The sequence below is a fragment of the Muntiacus reevesi genome, chromosome 9 (assembly GCF_963930625.1).
Source record: "Muntiacus reevesi chromosome 9, mMunRee1.1, whole genome shotgun sequence".
NCBI lineage: Eukaryota > Metazoa > Chordata > Mammalia > Artiodactyla > Cervidae > Muntiacus > Muntiacus reevesi.
Genome location: NC_089257.1, coordinates 29,623,417 through 29,642,351, shown reverse-complemented (window position 1 = coordinate 29,642,351; position 18,935 = coordinate 29,623,417). Strand labels below are relative to the sequence as shown.

The window sequence follows — 18,935 nt, the reverse complement described above, 5'->3', positions numbered from 1 at the left end:
CTGTCTCATTACAACAGCTCTGCATGTGAGCGTAAGTACCGCCCAACCAATTGCTCTTCCCAGATTTTGATACAGATGCAGTTTTGCAGTTTTTCTCTTCATTGGGTCTAGGAAGGGAAGATTGGATCTTCCTGCACACAGAGATTTAACCTGGCTGCAGATGCCTGTCAGGAAATAGTTTAGGGTGAATATAGTGGTATCAGCCCTCCTGCAATAGGCCACAAAAAAAAAAAAAAAAAAGAGAGAGAAACTAAGGCAAGATGGAAAAAAGCAGTGAAAGAAAAGAAGGTGAGATATTTCAGTGCCTACTGCAAATGGCTATTCATGAGATGTTGGTAGGTATTCATGAGTCTCAAGTTTATTTGCCTTCAAAATGGGCAGTTCGATATTTGCCTTCTTGGTGAAATCTACATATGAAAATTGATTATCTCCATCATATCTTGTCCAACATTTTATAAATGTTCTTGAAGTCACAACAATAACATTGAATATTCCAGTTATACTACTCTAGACACAATTCCTTTGAAAATGAAGTTTTTAAGTTGGTATGTTTTACTACTTAGAGCATATTCTAAATTTGTTGTCCCCCTGTTTACTCAAATAATGTAGGTAAAATAACAGAGCAGCTCAGAAATTCAAAAACATATGTTGGATAAGTGGTTTAACAGAAAGACAAGGATCAAGGAATAAGGACATAATATGGATACAGAACAGTGATGACACCATAGCAAAAAAAACCTCATAACTTGACTTCAGTTATCTCCTTTTACTCATTTAATTGTTCCACAGATTCTTACATATTTAAATAAACTTTCTATTAAGGTTTATATATGATTGTATATGGATATATACAGTTATAAAACTTAAATACTTTTATTTAAATGATCACAAAACAGAGTGTGTTGTGTGTGCTAAGTCACTTCAGTCATGTTCGACTCTTTGTGACCCTATGGACTGTAGGCTCTTCTGTCCATGGGATTCTCCAGGCAAGAGTATTGGAATCGGTTGCCATTTCCTCCTCCATCTTCCCCACCCAGGGATTGAACTGCATCTCTTTTGTCTCCTGCATTGGCAGGCAGGTTCTTTACCTCGAGTACCACCTGGGAAGCCCACAAAACAGAGTACAAATCTCAAATGTTTCCAGGTGCCATTGTGCCTTTGATAGAGCAAAATCAAGTCTCCAAAACATAAGGCCAGGAAGGTATTAAGGATCAAAATTAGCATCTTTTTCATTATCAGTTAAAGCAACCCATTTTCTAAATATAAACAAACCTGTAAGTTAAAATGAAACTAGAGTAAAAAACTGAGCAGATCTACACATTAACTTTACCATCTTTGAAAGGTGTCATACTGTTCCAATTAATCACAGACTTGAGCTCAGAAGGTGTTTCAGGTCTCTCTGCCTCTTCCCACTGTACCTAGCACAATGCCTGGTGGACACATGTACGTAATAATGTATGGACTTACTGGATGATTCATTTTAAGTTTTCTTTTATTCTGTAATTGAAAGAATAAAAATGGTTAGATACATACTACCTAGAGGAGGCTTCCGTGGTGGCTCAGACAATAATCTACCTGCAATGCAGGAGACCTGAGTTTGATCCCTGGGTTGGGGAGATGTCCTGGAGAAGGAAATGGCAACCCACTCCAGTATTCTTGCCTGGAGAATCCCATGGACAGAGAAGCCTGGTGGACTGCAGTCCATGAGGTCACAAAGAATAGGACACAACTGAGCGACCAATACTTTTACTTTCACCTAGAAGATGAACAAGGTGCTGGACAAACTCATTTTTTAAAAGTAAATATCTGAATTATCTCTTTTTAAAAACCTAAATTTTCATACTAGGGAAGAATATGATAACCAAGCAATATAAAAATATAAATGCTAAAAAAAAAATCTCCAAATCACAGACCTATGATTCTTGTTTTTATCCAGGTTACTAAATTCCACCATATTTTGCTTGCTCACAGCCAGAGTGAATTCATGTGAAATTAGTGAAGATTAAGCTTCAGGACCCATATCTCGCTCCAGCTCTGAGTGCTGGGAGCTACAGAGTGTCAATATATAGGGTGGAGAAGCCAGAGAGTAATCAGGGAATATTTCAATGTAAGAATGTCTGATAAGCTGCCTTAAAACATCTCAGAAAAAAAGATCTGAATCTCCAAGTCCATTAACCTGTTGGGATTTATTTTCTCAACCTAAAACAAATACCCACTTTCAGGCCTAATTTTAAAGAAGCTCCTCTTCCCCAAATTTTACAGAAACTGGATCTACCTCTACTGGCAGTAAATGGAACACAAACCACAAATCATCATTGACCAGCTGTGTGTGAAAAGCACTAATTTCAGTGAAAGGACGTCCCTGTCCCCATCTTTAGCTCACTCCCTGTGTTTTCTCCCACCTACTCACACATCCCACACTCTGCTCATCAATTGCTAGTCAGATCATCCACCTTTCTACTAGATTTTCCACCCACCATCCCCTACAGATTTGCTAATACCCTTTCCTATCAATTCTTTCTTTGCTGCTCTCCCAGGGAAATGCTAACATTTCTGACAGCATCTCCATGGGGATGAAGAGGAGGAGGAGTTGCGGCGAAAGAACAGGACTGGGAAGGCAGAAGTCACTGAGCCATGGCTGTAGCAGATGGTCTCATAGGGGCTGAAGGTGATGCCAGTGACAGGGTATGTGGGGTAAGAGAAGGTTTGGAATAGTAAACAATTGCTCCAAAAGCTTGTTACCTGAAGGGCTTCATAAATTATGCCACATACTGAGTGTGACCACTTAAGGTAAAAACAATAAGAAATCTCATCACCCTAAAAGGTGTTAAGATGTGATGGAAGGAAAATGCACCAGAATACAAAAAAAGTGCACACTGTGGTTGTGACTACATATGAGTGCATATGGAAATGATATGCAATGGTCATATAAGGAATAATGTGAATATAGGTGATATAACTTTTTTCTAAAATTCTTCTAATATGTTTTCAATTTTTTTTTTTTTTAACGAGGAACTTTCCCATGGCAGGGGTGGACTTTGAAACCTAGACTGTTCTCAGTCTTCTGTCTTATACATCTATTTGAACTTGGTACTGTATTATGCAAAAGTGGAAGTGAGGCAATGTGGAACAATGAATGTGTCCTTTGAAGAAATGATCGTCTAATATTAAGACCTAACCAAAAGCTGCTGCTTTTAAATTACTAATGAGAGATATGATGAGGAGAAGAAGCTCAGTGAAGAAGTGAAGGCAACCACACACAATAATAAAAAAAAATGCACCAGGAGATTTTTGAATCACTCCTTGCATACAGCTCCTAGTTGAACACCTCGAAGCTCTAGAAGATGATGATGACTCAAATATATTATGTTTGGTTCTTGAAGTTGAGTCCTGGGCTCATATCTACATTCAACAGTAATGCAAATGATCAAACAGAAAAAAGTAGAAAGATAATCATTCCAATTCACTGTTTTATCAAGATGAAGAGAAAACGGGAAAATAGAGCCATGCTTAAGTTATAAATGGAGAATGCACTGACTGATTGATTGATATATCATCTAACAGTCTGCAAAGCTCATGCTATAGACAGGATAAAGTTGTTCATAACGACTAAAGTCCTGGCCTTTGCACAAAGTGACTCAGAGGTAACTGGGCTGGAGACAGTGCTCCAAAAAAGGGCAGCTCATTCACACTCCACGGAAACAGTTTGGCCAGGCTACTGATATGAACTGATTCTGGAATTAACAGAGGACGGTACGCTGCTAGGACCTGTGCTCAATATCTCTCCAATTGGAAATAGCAAATTCTCTTCACCTAGAGAGGTCTTCCTTTGTGGCTCAGCTGGTAAAGAATCTGCCTGCAAAGAGGGAGACCTCTTTGGGTTGGGAAGATCCCCTGGAGAAGAGAAAGGCTACCTAACTCTAGTATTCTGGCCTGGAGAATTCCATGCACTGTATAGTCCATGGGGTCACAAAGAGTTGGACATGACTGAGTGACTTTCACCTCACCTAGAGAGTACGAAAAACTCCTCAATTCTAAGAGATTTGCAATTCTGAATACTTAGGGTATACTTTGCTAATCCAGTTTTGTCTCTACTGCCTGGCTATTTCAAATGTAAGAACTAGTTTAGAAAACTACAGATCTCAATTTATTTTCCTGCAGTCCAAACATCTACTCCCAAAAATATGGGGGTTGGAGGGAAAGGAGAGAATACATTACCACAATTAATACACAGTAATTTATTTATAATATATTTAATTATATATGAGAAACGTGTCAATCCCTTAGGTCATCCATGACCAATTTCCTTTTCTAAACTAATTACTGGAAACTCCGCTATGCCCTGTACTGCACACGACCCTGCCTTTCCCCACTCAGTGGTTACAGGTGGTTGAGTTAATGTCAGGGACCTAGATAAGGCTGGACTGATGCAAACAGATTCTCTCTATAAATGATTTGAACTAGGAGACACGCTCTATTCAAATGATGATAACCATTTAAATTAAAAAGTTAGGGCCAGAACAACAACAAGGGGCCACAATTTTCCTCATATACTAACAAAGGAGTAAAAAGAGAAAGCCAGCTTGCAGAAAGAAAAGAGGAATTTCAAAGCTCAGAAAGATAAGGAGAGGGAAGATCATAGGGCTTCAGGAGAAAGAGGTATGGAAAATAAGTGACTTTCCTGTGAGAATCAGCTGTATTTCCTGATTTTCAATTCTGTGAGATTTCTTTACATGTTTTCAACAAACCCTCCTTTTATTTGAAATGGTTTGAGAGGGTCTGTGTTGCAGGTAATTGTTTTCCTGTAAACACAAGATTTCTGTCATAGAGCTGATGGGAAAAGAGGAAGCTCAAAAGAGGGGACAAATAAAATGAAAGTTCCCTATACCCGTCCTGGCACAGCTCTGACAGGGAAAGGCAAATGTTGAGCTCGGAAACAAAGAAGTACTGTTTTCAGGAATCTTTGTTTTTGTCTTGTTTCATTTTGTTTTTTCATTATTTTTTTTTCCTTTTTTAATTTAAGTATAGTAGCTCAGATGGTAAAGAATCCACCAGCAATGCAGCAGTCCCTGGGTCGGGAAGATCCCCAGTAGCAGGAAATGGTTGCTGAGTGCTCAGTCGCTCAGTCATTCTCCGGGCAAGAATACTGGAGTGGCTTGCCATTTCCTTTTCAGTACCCACTCCAGTATTCTTGTCTGGAGAATCCCTTGGACAAAGGAGCCTGGCCCGCTATAGTCCATGGGTCCCAAAGAGTCGGACACAACTGAGTGATTAAACACACACATACACACACAGTTGACATACAACTTTAGTGTCAGGTGTACATCATGGTGATCTGATACATATACATTATGAACTGATCACCATGATTAAGTGTAGTACCCATACATCATCACATAAAAAAGGTATTTCAATACCATTGACCATGGACTTTCCTAGTGGCTTGGACAGTAAAGAATCTACCTGCAATGCAGGATACCCACGTTCTATCTCTGGGTTGGGAAGATCTCCTGGAGAAGGGAATGGCAACCCACTCGAGTATTCTTGCTTGGAGAATTCCATGGACAGAGGAACTTGGAAGGCTACAGTGTACAGGGTTTGAAACAGTGGGACACGACTGAGCGACTAACATACACATATATTATATTCCCTGTGCTACGCATTATCTCCCCCTGGCGTATTTATTTAATAACTGGAAGTTTGCACTTAATGCCCTTTATCTAATCTGCCCAATCCCCCACAACCCCCACCCTTTGGTAACCACAAGTTTGTTCTCTATATCTAAGTCTGTTTCTGTTTTGTTTTATAGATTCCACATATCAGTTCAGCTCAGTTCAGTCACTCAGTTGTGTCTGACTCTTTGCAACCCCATGGACTGTAGCCCTCCAGGCTTCCCTGTCCATCACCAACTCCCAGAGCTTTCTCAAACTCATGTCCATCAAGTCGGTGATGCCATCCAACCATCTCATTCTCTGTTGTCCCCTTCTCCTCCTGTCTTCAATCTTTCCCAGCATCAGGGTCTTTTCTAATGAGTCAGTTCTTCACATCAGGGGGCCATGAAACTATGAGCCATGCCATGCAGGGCCACCCAAGATGGACGGGTCATGGTGGAGAGTTCTCACAAAATGTGGTCCACTGGAGAAGGGAATGGCAAACCACTTCAGTGTTCTTGCCTTGAGAATCCCATGAACAGTATGAAAAGATTCCACATACAAGTGAAATCATATAATATTTTTCTATATGTCATTTCATTTAGCAAAATGCCCTGTGGGTTTGTCCATGTTGCTGGAAATGACAAGATTTCATTCTTTTTATGGTTGAGTAACATTCCACTGTGTGTGCGTGTGTCTGTGTGTATATGTACATATAATATATATATATATAACATCTTTATTCATTTGTCTATCAATAGATACTTAGGTTGCTTCCATTTCTTTGCTATTGTAAATAATGCTGCAGTGAACATAGCAGTGCATTTATCTTTTCAAATAAGTATTTTTTTTTCTTCCTTAAGATAAATGCCCAGAAGTGGAAGTGCTGAACTGTATGGCAGTTCTATTTTTAACTTTTTGAGGAACTTCCATACTGTTTTCCGTAGTAGTTGCACCAATTTACAATTCCACCAATAATGTTCGAGGATTTCTTTTCTCCATCATCCTCATTGACACTTGTTTTTTGTTATCTTTTCAATAATAGCAATTTATGACAAGTATGAGGTGATATCTCATTGTAGTTTTGATTTGCATGTCCCTGATGATTAGTGATGTTGAGCATCTTTTCATGTGTCTATTAGCCATCTGTATGTCTTCCTTGGAAAAATAACTATTCAGGTTCTTTGCCCATTTTTTTAATTGAATTGCTTGTGTTTCTGACACTGTGTGAGTTCTTTATAAAGTTTGGATATTCATCCCTTCTTGGACACATCTTTTGCAAACATCTTCTCCCATTCAGTATTTTTTTTCATTTTGTTGATGGTTTCCTTTGATGTGCAAAAGATCTTTTGTTTGGTGTAGTCCCATCTGTTTATTTTTGCTTTTGGTACCCTTGCCTGAAGATCTCCAAAAATATATACTGCTAAGATTAAGGCAGCACACAGGGAGCACAGTTCTTCTAGGAGTTTTATGGCTTCAGACCTTACAGTTAGGTGCAAAATGGAAGCCTGGATCTGTAACCAAGTCAGAAATCAGCGAAAGAGCTACTGGACTAAGGAACACTTGACCTTGATGTCTTGAACATCACTTCCTAAACCTTTAGCTGACTAGCACAGACTATAAGAGATAAATTATCATTTGTTTATCTTGGAATTACACTTCCCTAAAGGTCAGTTTTTACATGGTAATAGTCTCATTCAAAATACAAACAAGGAATTCCGTTAAAGAAATAAGTTATAGACAGAAAATGTAATGTTTACCATGTTACTTGCAGAATAAGACTGAATATTAAGGGGAACTGTAGAGATAAAGGCTGATCAAAACACAATTACTTTGAATATTAATAACATTCAAATATAAACATAATCAAAAGGAAATGAAAGTTGTAGTAATGGTTCTTTAGAGGGAAAAGTTCCATGCTCAGATTAATTTTACTGATTATAGTCTTTCAAAATATGAGATTATAGAACAATCTTAACTTAAAATACTTAATATGGATACACTATTATAATAAAAGTATTTATATAAACTTCCAGTACATAAACCACTTTAGCTGAATATGAATTATTTTTTCTCTTCCAAAGATGCAATAGCAAAGAGTAGACTAGGACATTTAGCCATCTTGTCCTGACAGATAACCAATTCACCTTTTTTCCCAGTATATTCTGAAGTATTGATTTCCCCAAGTGAACTCAGACATGTGTCACACTTATCCAATACAGATCTTTTTCCTTGGAAATGTAGTTTGAACATCAATCAGTCACCTGGCCTTTCACCTCTAATTCCTATTGCCACTGTCTGTCAATTATTACAGCTTGTCCATTTCTCCAAATAAGTTATTCTTAAAAACTGAAATACATAGTGACTCCTGTGAAAAATATATGTTTCTTAGAAAAGCACATAAATGTTCAATGATTAAATTTCTTCATTAAAATTACTTCTCTGGGTTGAAAACTAAAGTTTATAAATCCATAATTCAAAGACTTCTAGATATTTTCTTTTAAAACAGTTCCTCAATGGTAATATTAGCACTTGTAATCCAAACTCCAGTTTGAGGAAGACAACACAAAAAGAAATTCAAGCCGAGTGGCATTGTTACAAGGGTCTCCAAATGGAGCAGAGTGTTTGTCTCTGGCTGAACCCACTGATAGTCACAGAATGACACCCACCTTGAGCTGCAGTCCTCCTGGGATAAGAGTGTTTGCTGGAAGGCTTTTAATGTGTTGGTAGACGTAAGAGGAGAATTGCTCCTGCTCAGCCTGTAATTGGGGGCCAAGTTTAGAGAGATGACCTCTGTTGCTTTTGATAGCTGTCTGCAATTCATCAATCAGCCTGTTCACCTGAAGGGGTTAAATTACAAGCGTTGTTAGCAAGTAGTAATTGTTGATGTCACACCTATTAGATTTTTGAGTGCCTAGTTTGATGTGGGGGAAAAGACTTCAATATAAGAATTTGAGCATAGGTCTATGTTCAAGTAAAGTGAACAGATGATACATACATTCCTTCATTAACAAATTTTATTTATGGGAAGATTTCTAATTTTGCGTTTTAATAATATGGAACAGGTACCTATTTACAATTGCTTTCTAGATACAGAAAGAAACATACATCTTACAAGGACTTTTAAGCTGCTTAACAGAATAAGACCTCTCTAAGACTTTAAATAATCAAATATATGTATCAATGACAATATTTAATTCTATTTTATATACCTTACTTTCTAGAATATTTTATTTTGCCATCTGTAAGTTACCTTTAAATTTTTAATATATATGTTAAGTTTATTAATATTGTGTGCGCCTTTTAAATGAAACAATTTATTTTCTTCCTTCCAAATGCTTCAAAATACCATTTTCCAAATTTCATAAATATAATTTTTCAAAATATCCATACTTCAAAGACAATATTCTGAATATTCTAGACAATATTTTGAATATATATATATATTTCAGAATGATGCATAGAATTTTTTCAGAAACAGCAAAGGTTTAGAGACATTTACCCTTTGTATTTAAATTTCTAGATTTCTAATCAACATATTTAAGAGACATGAACTTGACTCATGGATTCCTAGAAAGACATGCAGAGGACTCAGAAATAGTAAATTAATATTTTAATCCATATAGTTAGAAAATTAAAATCATTACAATTCTTTGACTTTTCATTATGCTATATAACCTTATATTCTAATAGACTGGATTCTTACATAAACATTGATCGATATAGTGACCAAAAGAGACGAAAAGCAGAAGTTCAGTTTATCCATGACTCTTTAAAGTGATCAAATTGGATCCATTTAGAGTTATGAATGACTCTGAATAGGGCATGGACTTTTTGAAATCTCGAGTTAAAATCCTGGCTCTTTCATTTGCTGACTGAGAGATTTTGAATAGGTAATAAGACATTCATTCACAAGTGAGGACTAATATTGACCTTACCATACTAAGAATTAGATGAGACTAAAGAATGGACAACACAAAGGCTAACCTATAAAGTCTCATGTACATGTGATATTATTACAGTGTTTACATTTCTAAATAGAGTAGTTTTCTGCATAGTAAGTTTTAAATGTCTTTCTTGGTCTTGAAAGTAACACATAGATTCTCAGCCCTACTTCAGCGTCCACAGGTAAAAGAAGAAGTCGTTCTTCAAGACTCTCTCATGTACTGACAGTTCATTCTCTTTCTGTCTCAGCTAAAAATATGGCATTTGTCCCAACCAACTCTAATGTTAAGCCAATGATTTCTATCCCTCCCACAAGAATTTCAGGAAGGTAAATGAAAGCAAGTTTGTACTGTTATCCATATGATCTGAACACTTACTTTTCTATTTTGCCTAGTTAATTTGAAAGCTATACATGCGATAATGATACTATGTATATATACATATATAATACTCAATTATATTTAACTTTTCCCAAGAATGATGTTTAAAGTGCTGGACTCAATATGCCAGCAAATTTGGAAAATTCAGCAGTGGTCACAGGACTGGAAAAGGTCAGTTTTCATCCCAATCCCAAAGAAAGGCAATGCCAAAGAATGCTCAAACTACCACACTACTGCACTCATCTCATACGCTAGCAAAGCAATGCTCAAAATTCTCCAAGCTAGGCTTCAACAGTATGTGAACCGAGAACTTCCAGATGTTCAAACTGGATTTAGAAAAGGAGGGGAACCATAGATCAAATTGCCAACATCCATTGGATCATAGACAAAGCAAGAGAATTCCAGAAAAACATCTACTTCTGCTTCATTGATTACAGCAAAGCCTTTGACTGTGTGGATCACAACAAACTGTGGAAAATTCTTAGAGGTGGGAATATCAGACCACCTTATCTGCTACTGAAAAATCTGTGTGCCAGTCAAGAAGCAACAGTTAGAACCGGACATGGAACAACAGACTGGTTCCAAATTAGGAAAGGAGTACGTCAAGGCTACATATTGTCACTATGCTTATTTAACTTACATGCAGAGTACATCATGCAAAATGCCAGGCTGGATGAAGCAAAAGCTGGAATCAAGATTGCCAGGAGAAATATCAATAACCTCAGATATGCAGATGATATCACCCTTATGGCAGAAAGCAAAGAGGAACTAAACAGCCTCTTGATGAAAGTGAAAGAGGAGAGTGAAAAAGCTGGCTTAAAGCTCAACATTCAGAAAACTAAGATCATAGCATCTGGCCCCATCCCTTCCTGGCAGATAGATGGGGAAACAATGGAAACAGTAACAGACTTTATTTTCTTGGGCCCAAATCACTGCAGATGGTGACTGCTTACTCCTTTGAAGAAAAGTTATGACAAACCTCAGCAGCATATTAAAAAGCAGAGACATTACCTTGACAACAAAGGTTCATCTAGTCAAAGCTACAGTTTTTCCAGTAGTCATATATGGATGTGACAGTTGGGCCATAAGGAAAACTGAGCACTGAAGAATTGATTCTTTTGAACTGTGATGTTGGAGAAGACTCTTGAGAGTCCCTTGGACTGCAGGGAGATCAAACCAGTCAATCCTAAAGGAAATCAACCCTGAATATTCATTGGAAGGACTGATGCTGAAGCTGAAACGCCAATACTTTTGCTACCTGATAAGAAGAGCCAACTCACTGGAAAAGCCCCTGATACTGGGAAAGATTGAAGGCAGGAGGAAAAGGGGATAGCAGAGGATAAGATGGCTAGATGGCATCACCGACTAGATGGACATGAGTTTGAGCAAGCTACGGGAGCTGGTGATAGACAGGGAAGCCTGACGTGCTGCAATCCATGGTGTTGCAAAGAGTTGGACATGACTGAGCGACTGAACTGAATAGACTGAAGAACTTTAGAAGCATTATATGCATATAAGAAAACTAATTTAAATTATTCCTTTTTTTTTTTTTTTGGTGTTTTTCTTATTTGTGCCTATGTGACCAACCACTTGCTTTCTTTAAGCAATGCTTTCTTCTAAATAAAGTGTTGGCAAACTTCTTTGTAAGAGCCAGATAATAAATAGTTTCAGTTTTGTGTTAAAATGTCTCCATCAAAACTACTCAACCCTGAGCACTTCCCTGGTGGTCCACTGGCAAAGGCTCAGTACTCCAAATGCAGGGGCCCCAGGTTCAATTCCTGATCAGGTAACTAGATCCTACATGACACTTCTAAATATTCCACATGTTGCAACAAAGATAGAAAATCGCTCATGCCACAGCTAAGACCCAAAGCACCAAATAAATAAATAAATAGTAAACAAACAAATAACCATTTGACCCTGCAGCTCTACTTTGTAAGCAGCCACAGACAATAGGTAAACAAATTGACAAGGCTATGTTCCAATAAAACTTTATTTAGAAAAACAAGCAAAGGGCTGGATTTGGCCCCTGGGCTGTAGTTTATCCACCCTTCTTGTAAACACATATATTTCCTCTCCTTCCTTGCTCTTCTTATAAGTAATACTCTGGCCCAAGTCTTCATCTCCTCATCCCCTCCCATTACTGGCATTATCAAAATAAATACTGAGTGGTCCCTGTCCTAAACTCTCCCTCTCTAAGACATCCTGCCATCTCCACCTAATTAATCTACCTCCAATAGTATAATGAACCTTCCAATAGCTCCTTCCTCCCCTCCTACCCTTCACCAGCCCTACTGCCTTCTTCATCTTGCTCTTCAAGATTCAAGACTTTTTCTTACTTTCTGAAACAAATTTCTATGCTTCCCAAATAAAGTTAACTCTATAAGAAAGTTGCAAAACTTAAGATATGGCAGTGATAACTGATTCAATTTTAGTCAATGTTTTCATCTTTATCTTTACCATACTACCTTCTAGCAGTATGATCCTCAAAGATGATGGATAATAGTATCTATCATACCAAAGCTAGAGACCAAAGCAGACCAGGTGACTTGCTCTTACAGTTATCTGACAAAATTAAATCTAATATTCAAACGCCTTAAATAGATTCTACTTGGGCTTCCCAGTAGAGTAAAGGCAAAGAATCTGCCTGCCAATACAGGAGACACAGGAGTTGCAGGTTCGATCCTTGGGTCAAGAAGATCCCCTGGAGAAGGAAATGGCAATCTACTCCAGTATTCTTGCCTGGAAAATTCCATGGACAGAGGAGCCTGAGGGGCTATAGTGCATGGAGTTACAAAGAGTGGACATGACTGAGCATGCACCCACACTACTTCTGAAAAGCACCGATCCTCTCTGAACCTATACCCGGTACCATATAATTCAAAAAGAAACAGTTTTATGTAGTCTTCAAAATATACTAAGCAACATGCAATATATTTTGCTAGTCAATAATACTTCTCTCTATAATTTTATATACTATACCTAATGCTATAGCACACCATCAAAAGAAAAAAAAAGAGGAATTTCAGGCTTTGATTTGAGAGCATTTTTATACATGACTGGCTTTACTGTCACAATTCATAGCCTTTCACTGATAGGGGATTTCATGTGACATCAGAAATCAACCAACCATACAATCGATGATGTCATTTGCATTCTAAAGGGCTATTGGTTAGAGCCTTAAAGTTTCATTTTCTATAAATTCTTTGTTGCTTCAAAAATTTTCTCTATCATTTTTGCTATTTTCCTTGGCTGTATGATTATCTGTTAATGTATGTGAAGCAAAATTATACTAATTATGACCTATTTTTAATAACTTAAAATTATCAAATAAGATGCCATAGCAAAGATTAACTTACATCTTAAACATAGGAGAACATATATCAAGAATTCTGCCACTGATGTTTTGATAAAGTTTCCATCCAATTTTATTCAAACTTTGTTACTTTACATATTCATAAGGCCTTTTATTCTGAAAGTGCTACATTTTTTCTCAGTTATTATGATAAGGTGTCATGTTACCCTTAAAGATAACACTATGCATGAAATAATTCATATACCAAAACTGGGTAGGTAAAACAATATTTCTGAATCATTTTACATAACATGATCTTTTTTTTTCAAATCACAGATGTTGCTAAAAGGGGGAATATGTTTAAAATTCCTCATCATGAATCTTTTTTTCGTGCAAATCCCTTTTTTTTCTCCCTCTCTACAAAGGCAATGTGAATGGGAGTAAAAAAAAGACAAAACTTGACCTTTTGTGATCCCAGCATTAATGGGTCTGTTCATAATTCAATCTATGTGTGTGTGGGAGCATCCATGTGGAAACATAGAGGCCTGAGAGACATAAAGCCTTTCCCTTTAAACATTATCTGACCCTATCAGTCCCATTCACAAAAGAAGGCTTACGTATGCATATGTTGAAAAAAATGCACCATCTCATTGTGCAGTAGAAAGCCTACACATTCTACTCTTCATTCTCTGTGGAAATGCAGCACGGAAGTGACACTTGTACAGAATTTGGGAGAGTGACAAAAGAGCAGAAGGTAGCAAAAAAAAAAAAATTGAGTATTCTGATGAGGAAACAAACCAAACTTCTGAAAGAATGCAAATGCACACCTGTCAATAAACATACACGTAGGACAGTTTGGTTGTGCTTCTGTGATACATTGATGCAACTCTCGAATTTAATTAAAGTCTCAAGATGATTTAGAGTAAGCACAAAATATTATTTGATTTATAAACATTCTTAAATGTATACCTATGAAAGGTATACATTCTAAACCATACATTGTGAATACTGTATTTTAACTATTACGAATGACTCTTTGAGGAGCTCCTGGCTTTTGAGTGAGGAAAGTTCCTCACTCCTCACTATTTGAGTAAGCATCTAGTTTCTCACTAGATGTTGAGTTTAGCTGTTGGTCTGAATGCTGTGTGGCTTTGAGTCCGTATATGTTAGTGAGGAGACTCCAGAGCACTGTGTACTAAATTGTCACTTGGAATCTACACAAAAGGGCAGCGGCCTCCATGCTAGGAAACACCATCTGGACTTACAACATATGGGATCGTCTCAAAGGCAGGTCAGTGCTTAAACTTAAGACCAAGATACTTTCTAATTTACAGCATAATTAAAAAGAACCAGAAGTGGGGCTAAAATCTCTTATTTGTTTCAGGTACAGAGTACAGTGTTTTTTTAGGCTGAGAAGTGAATATAACCAGACTTGATGAACAAAGACTAGAAAAGACATGGGAACCTCTGAGCAAAATTAAGTATCTCTTAGTCTTAAAATTAAGGATGAGCTACAGTGTAACTACCAGGAAAACTGAAGTGTGTACCATCTCTTATTCCAATCACTGTCACTACTCTCAACTTTTTAATGGGAAATTATTTTGGAAGGAGTTTTATCTTGTTTCCAGCCAGAGGTCATTTATGTGCTGCCTTTCGGCCTATTTAAGAGTCCAACGTTCCCATCAACTCATGGGGAAAGGGATGATTGAAAATAAAGACATTTAAAAATAGTTTTATAACTTAGCAAGAAGGCTATGATGAAGGCAATAAGGATGACGTCAACTATACCTTTTGAGGAAGCAACAAGGATGCGTTTCATAAGCCTCTAACTACAGGAGCATAACTAACCAAGGGTCCAAGCTATTATGCTTTTACATCCATCACCAGGTAGGCACCAATGGCCAAAGACACTATAACAAGTCCAATCCAGGGAGTCAGAACACTCCTCTGATGGACAACCTTGACTCAAGCCTGTGTCACCAGCTTTGCCACATTCTCCTCAGCTTGCCCAACAGACTTCCACCCAGTCTTCCCTTCCTCTCTCCTTCACTCATGTTCAAGCCTGCATTTCAGTCTGACAGGTCTCCCAGTATTACTTAGCCCTCTCCCCAGTATGGATTTTAATAGATGAAATGCCTGTGAGAGCATTGCTGTTGTTCAGTCGCTAAGTCGTGTCCGACTCTTTGTGACCCCATGAATTACAGCATGCCAGGCTTCCCTGTCCTTCACTATCTCCCAGACTTGGTTCAAACTCATGTCCATTGAGTCAGTGATGCCACCCAACCATCCTCTGTCACCCTCTTCTCCTTCTGCCCTCAATTAAAGCCCATACACATTTTAAGTTCCATCTTGGTGTCAACTTTTCAGAGAATCTGGAATAACACATTTTGAAACTGACAATAAAAAATTACATTCAGATATCCAGCAGACCATTTCAAAAGGCTTGCTCTATCAACATACATCATCACCTCAAAGAAGTCTTATGATACATCAGTTCAGTTCAGTCACTCAGTTGTGTCTGACTCTGCAACCCCAGGAACCGCAGCACGCCAGGCCTCCCTGTCCATCACCAACTCCCAGAGTCCACCCAAATCCATGTCCATTGAGTCGGTGATGTCATCCAACCATCTCATCCTCTGTCATCCCCTTTTCCTCCCACCTTCAATCTTTCCCAGCATCAGGGTCTTTTCAAATGAGTCAGCTCTTTGCATCAGGTGGCCAAAGTATTGGAGTTTCAGCTTCAACATCAGTCCTACCCAGAACTGATCTCCTTTAGGATGGACTGGTTGGATCTCCTTGAGTCCAGGGGACTCTCAAGAGTCTTCTCCAACACCACAGTTCAAAAGCATCAATTCTTCAGTGCTCAGCTTTCTTTATAGTCCAGCTCTCACATCCATTCATGACCACTGGAAAAACCACAGCCTTGACTAGACAGACCTTTGTTGGCAAAGTAATGTCTCTGCTTTTTAATATGCTGTCTAGGTTGGTCATAACTTTCCTTCCAAGGAGTAAGAGTCTTTTAATTTCATGGCTGCAATCACCATCTGCAGTGATTTTGGAGCCCAGAAATATATTATTATTGTTCCCAGTTTTCATGTAGAAAAATTACATAAAATAAATTAAGATTTTAAGATAAAACTACAGGTAGCAGAAATCTAAATTCAGATTTTATGACGTTTACTTTAGGTTTTGAAATACATCTAGATATATAATACTTTTGTAAAATTTTTAAACTATGGGCAAAAAAATGTTGAAACAATCTCCTCATCCCCCACTTTTTTTCATTTCTCTTCATCATCATGATTTAACATCTCTGTATACGAATTAGGGACAAAACTTGATGTCACTGACTTACACATCAAAATATAATCACCATCAAATTAATGACATAAAAAGTATTCCCATAGTGTATGGAACGTATTTAGAGATTATTACACATACACACATACACACGGTTAATTTTTGAAGCAAACAAAAGGCATTTGGAGACATAACTGATTAAGCAAATGTGTGACTAAATAAGTCCCTTTGAAGGAGGAATAGTGATGGATGTAAGTACCAAATAAACATTAAGATAGTAATAAAGAAGGAATGTCAAATAAGCATTAATAATGTTGAATTTTACAAAAAAATAATTTTCATTTCCAGTTTTGTTAACAAGGTGGCATTAGAGATGATATTTTTAGCATAATGATCATTTTCTTGCACCACTTCAAATTTTCAGTTCCATTGAAATTGTAGTTTTACATAAAATATTGAAGAGCAAAACAACTATAATATTTAAAATGTAGAAAATAGTTAATCTATTCATTCTTTTGGATTGCTTTCTATTTATTCTCCAATAACTTGTTACTATAGATATAATTTTAATTATACTAATTCAACTAGAGGTTTTTATTTGCATTTCCTAAGGTTGACCATATCAACATATATGATAGATTTATTTTAAACTTACTGAGAAAATTTAATAAAAACTCTTCTTCTGTGATAAAAATCACACAGAGGACAATATCTTTAATTTATAACTAACAACCTAGTTTTTAACTTATTAAATTAAGTATAATCACTTGTAATATTAAGTGAAAGGTATCAGAACTATAACTTAAATCTATAAAATTGTTTTTGTTTTCTGAAATATTTTCTACTGAGATTTCCAATCAATGTTTACAATATAATCTTTAATACTGCACATATATAAGTCTCAAATATTAATATAGTCTCTAACTTAAAGAATTGAATTCACTCAGGAAAATTTGATGCGTTGCACCTGTTCATCTATTCTAAAATACACAGCTAGCAGAGGAAATGCAATTAGAGTGATAAGAAAATATTAAAACCCTAAAGCTTGGATAAATTTCTCTGCCAAAATGTCAAAAGAAAATTACATGAAAGTTTAATTTTTAAATATTCATGCTCTCTTATTCTTTAAGTTGCTTATAGATTTTATTTACTGACAGTAGTACATGGAAATTAGCAAATTCATGATCTTTCCTCACAAAGATTAAATGCTTTTGCATTCCAGGAAACTACATGAAAATCACTTTCCCCTTTTGTCTAACACCAATTTTGTGTTATTATTTCATTTATGGAATATGCTGTCAACCTCACAGCATGAGCTTTGGAGAGAAGAAGCCTTGCTTTAATAGTTCTTCATTACAATATTGCCTACAGAATCTTATGATTAGCTCACTTAGCCTTCACATTTATAAACTACAGTTTTTTTCGAGATAAAAGATAACATTGCTAACATTCCTCAAATACAGAAAGATAACTCTATTCCTAGAAAGTCAGAAAATAAAAATAAGATTTTATTATTTATTTGAAGTTCAATAAAATTGTAATGTTTTTCCTATGTTAGCACATTCCATAATTCCTAGATTCTGGTTGCATGTAATAATTTCCTAATTTAGGAGATTTATGAGAAAATATTTATAAAAAGTTTCAGAAAATTATAATATGATTAATTCCTTCAAGAAGATAATTTTCAAGGTGCCTATATAAATAAAATAATTTCCAGTTTTGACCAATTTTTTTCATTGTTGTTATCAGATAACTATAGCTGGTTCACTACCAAACCCAAGTAAAATTTGTCTTAATTTTATAATTAGTACTTAATACAGTTTTACAGTACAGTTTAAAAATTAAGCTCCTTACTTCCGCTTGTGCCTGACGGTGTTCTTTCACTGTCATTGAAAGAATGACTTTTTCAGTAACTTTCCCTTTCTGTTCATTCACAGCCAGTTTCAACTAGGAAAAAAAAAAAAAGCAAATGACATGAAAATAGGCACATATTGACACCTAATAACAACATTTATTTAAACAACTAATTCAGCATTATCATGGAAGGTGATTTCAAATTAATTTGGCCTATATGTATGTGAAAATTAATTCCACCTAGATTAAATAAGTCAAAATGTTTTTATACTTAAAACATTTTGCACTGAATTTTTCACTTCCACTTTTACTGTTTTTAAGCTCACTAAAATATAATTTGGGAGGGGGGTTCCAAACAGCAAACATTTGACACTGGTGAATACTTTTTTTTTTTTTTTTTTGGTGAATACTTTTTAAAAGCATTTTTCAAAATTAACAGCAACATTTTTAAAATTAGACTGATATTTCTTGTAAAGTGTTTCATTGCCAGTGGGGAATAAATTGGTTGCT

At 36.5% G+C, this 18,935-nt stretch overlaps 1 protein-coding gene across 1 annotated transcript in view; it reads right to left on the bottom strand.

Moving 5' to 3' along the window:
• DCDC1 (doublecortin domain containing 1) overlaps positions 1–18,935 on the bottom strand; it is a 423,479-nt gene that overhangs the window by 231,092 nt on the left and 173,452 nt on the right. The window contains exons 8-9 of the mRNA XM_065944379.1: positions 18,426–18,518; positions 8,321–8,491 (exon numbers count right to left, since the gene is read on the bottom strand). Of these exons, the coding sequence (XP_065800451.1) occupies positions 8,321–8,491; positions 18,426–18,518 (264 nt within the window). The remainder of the gene's footprint in view (positions 1–8,320; positions 8,492–18,425; positions 18,519–18,935) is intronic.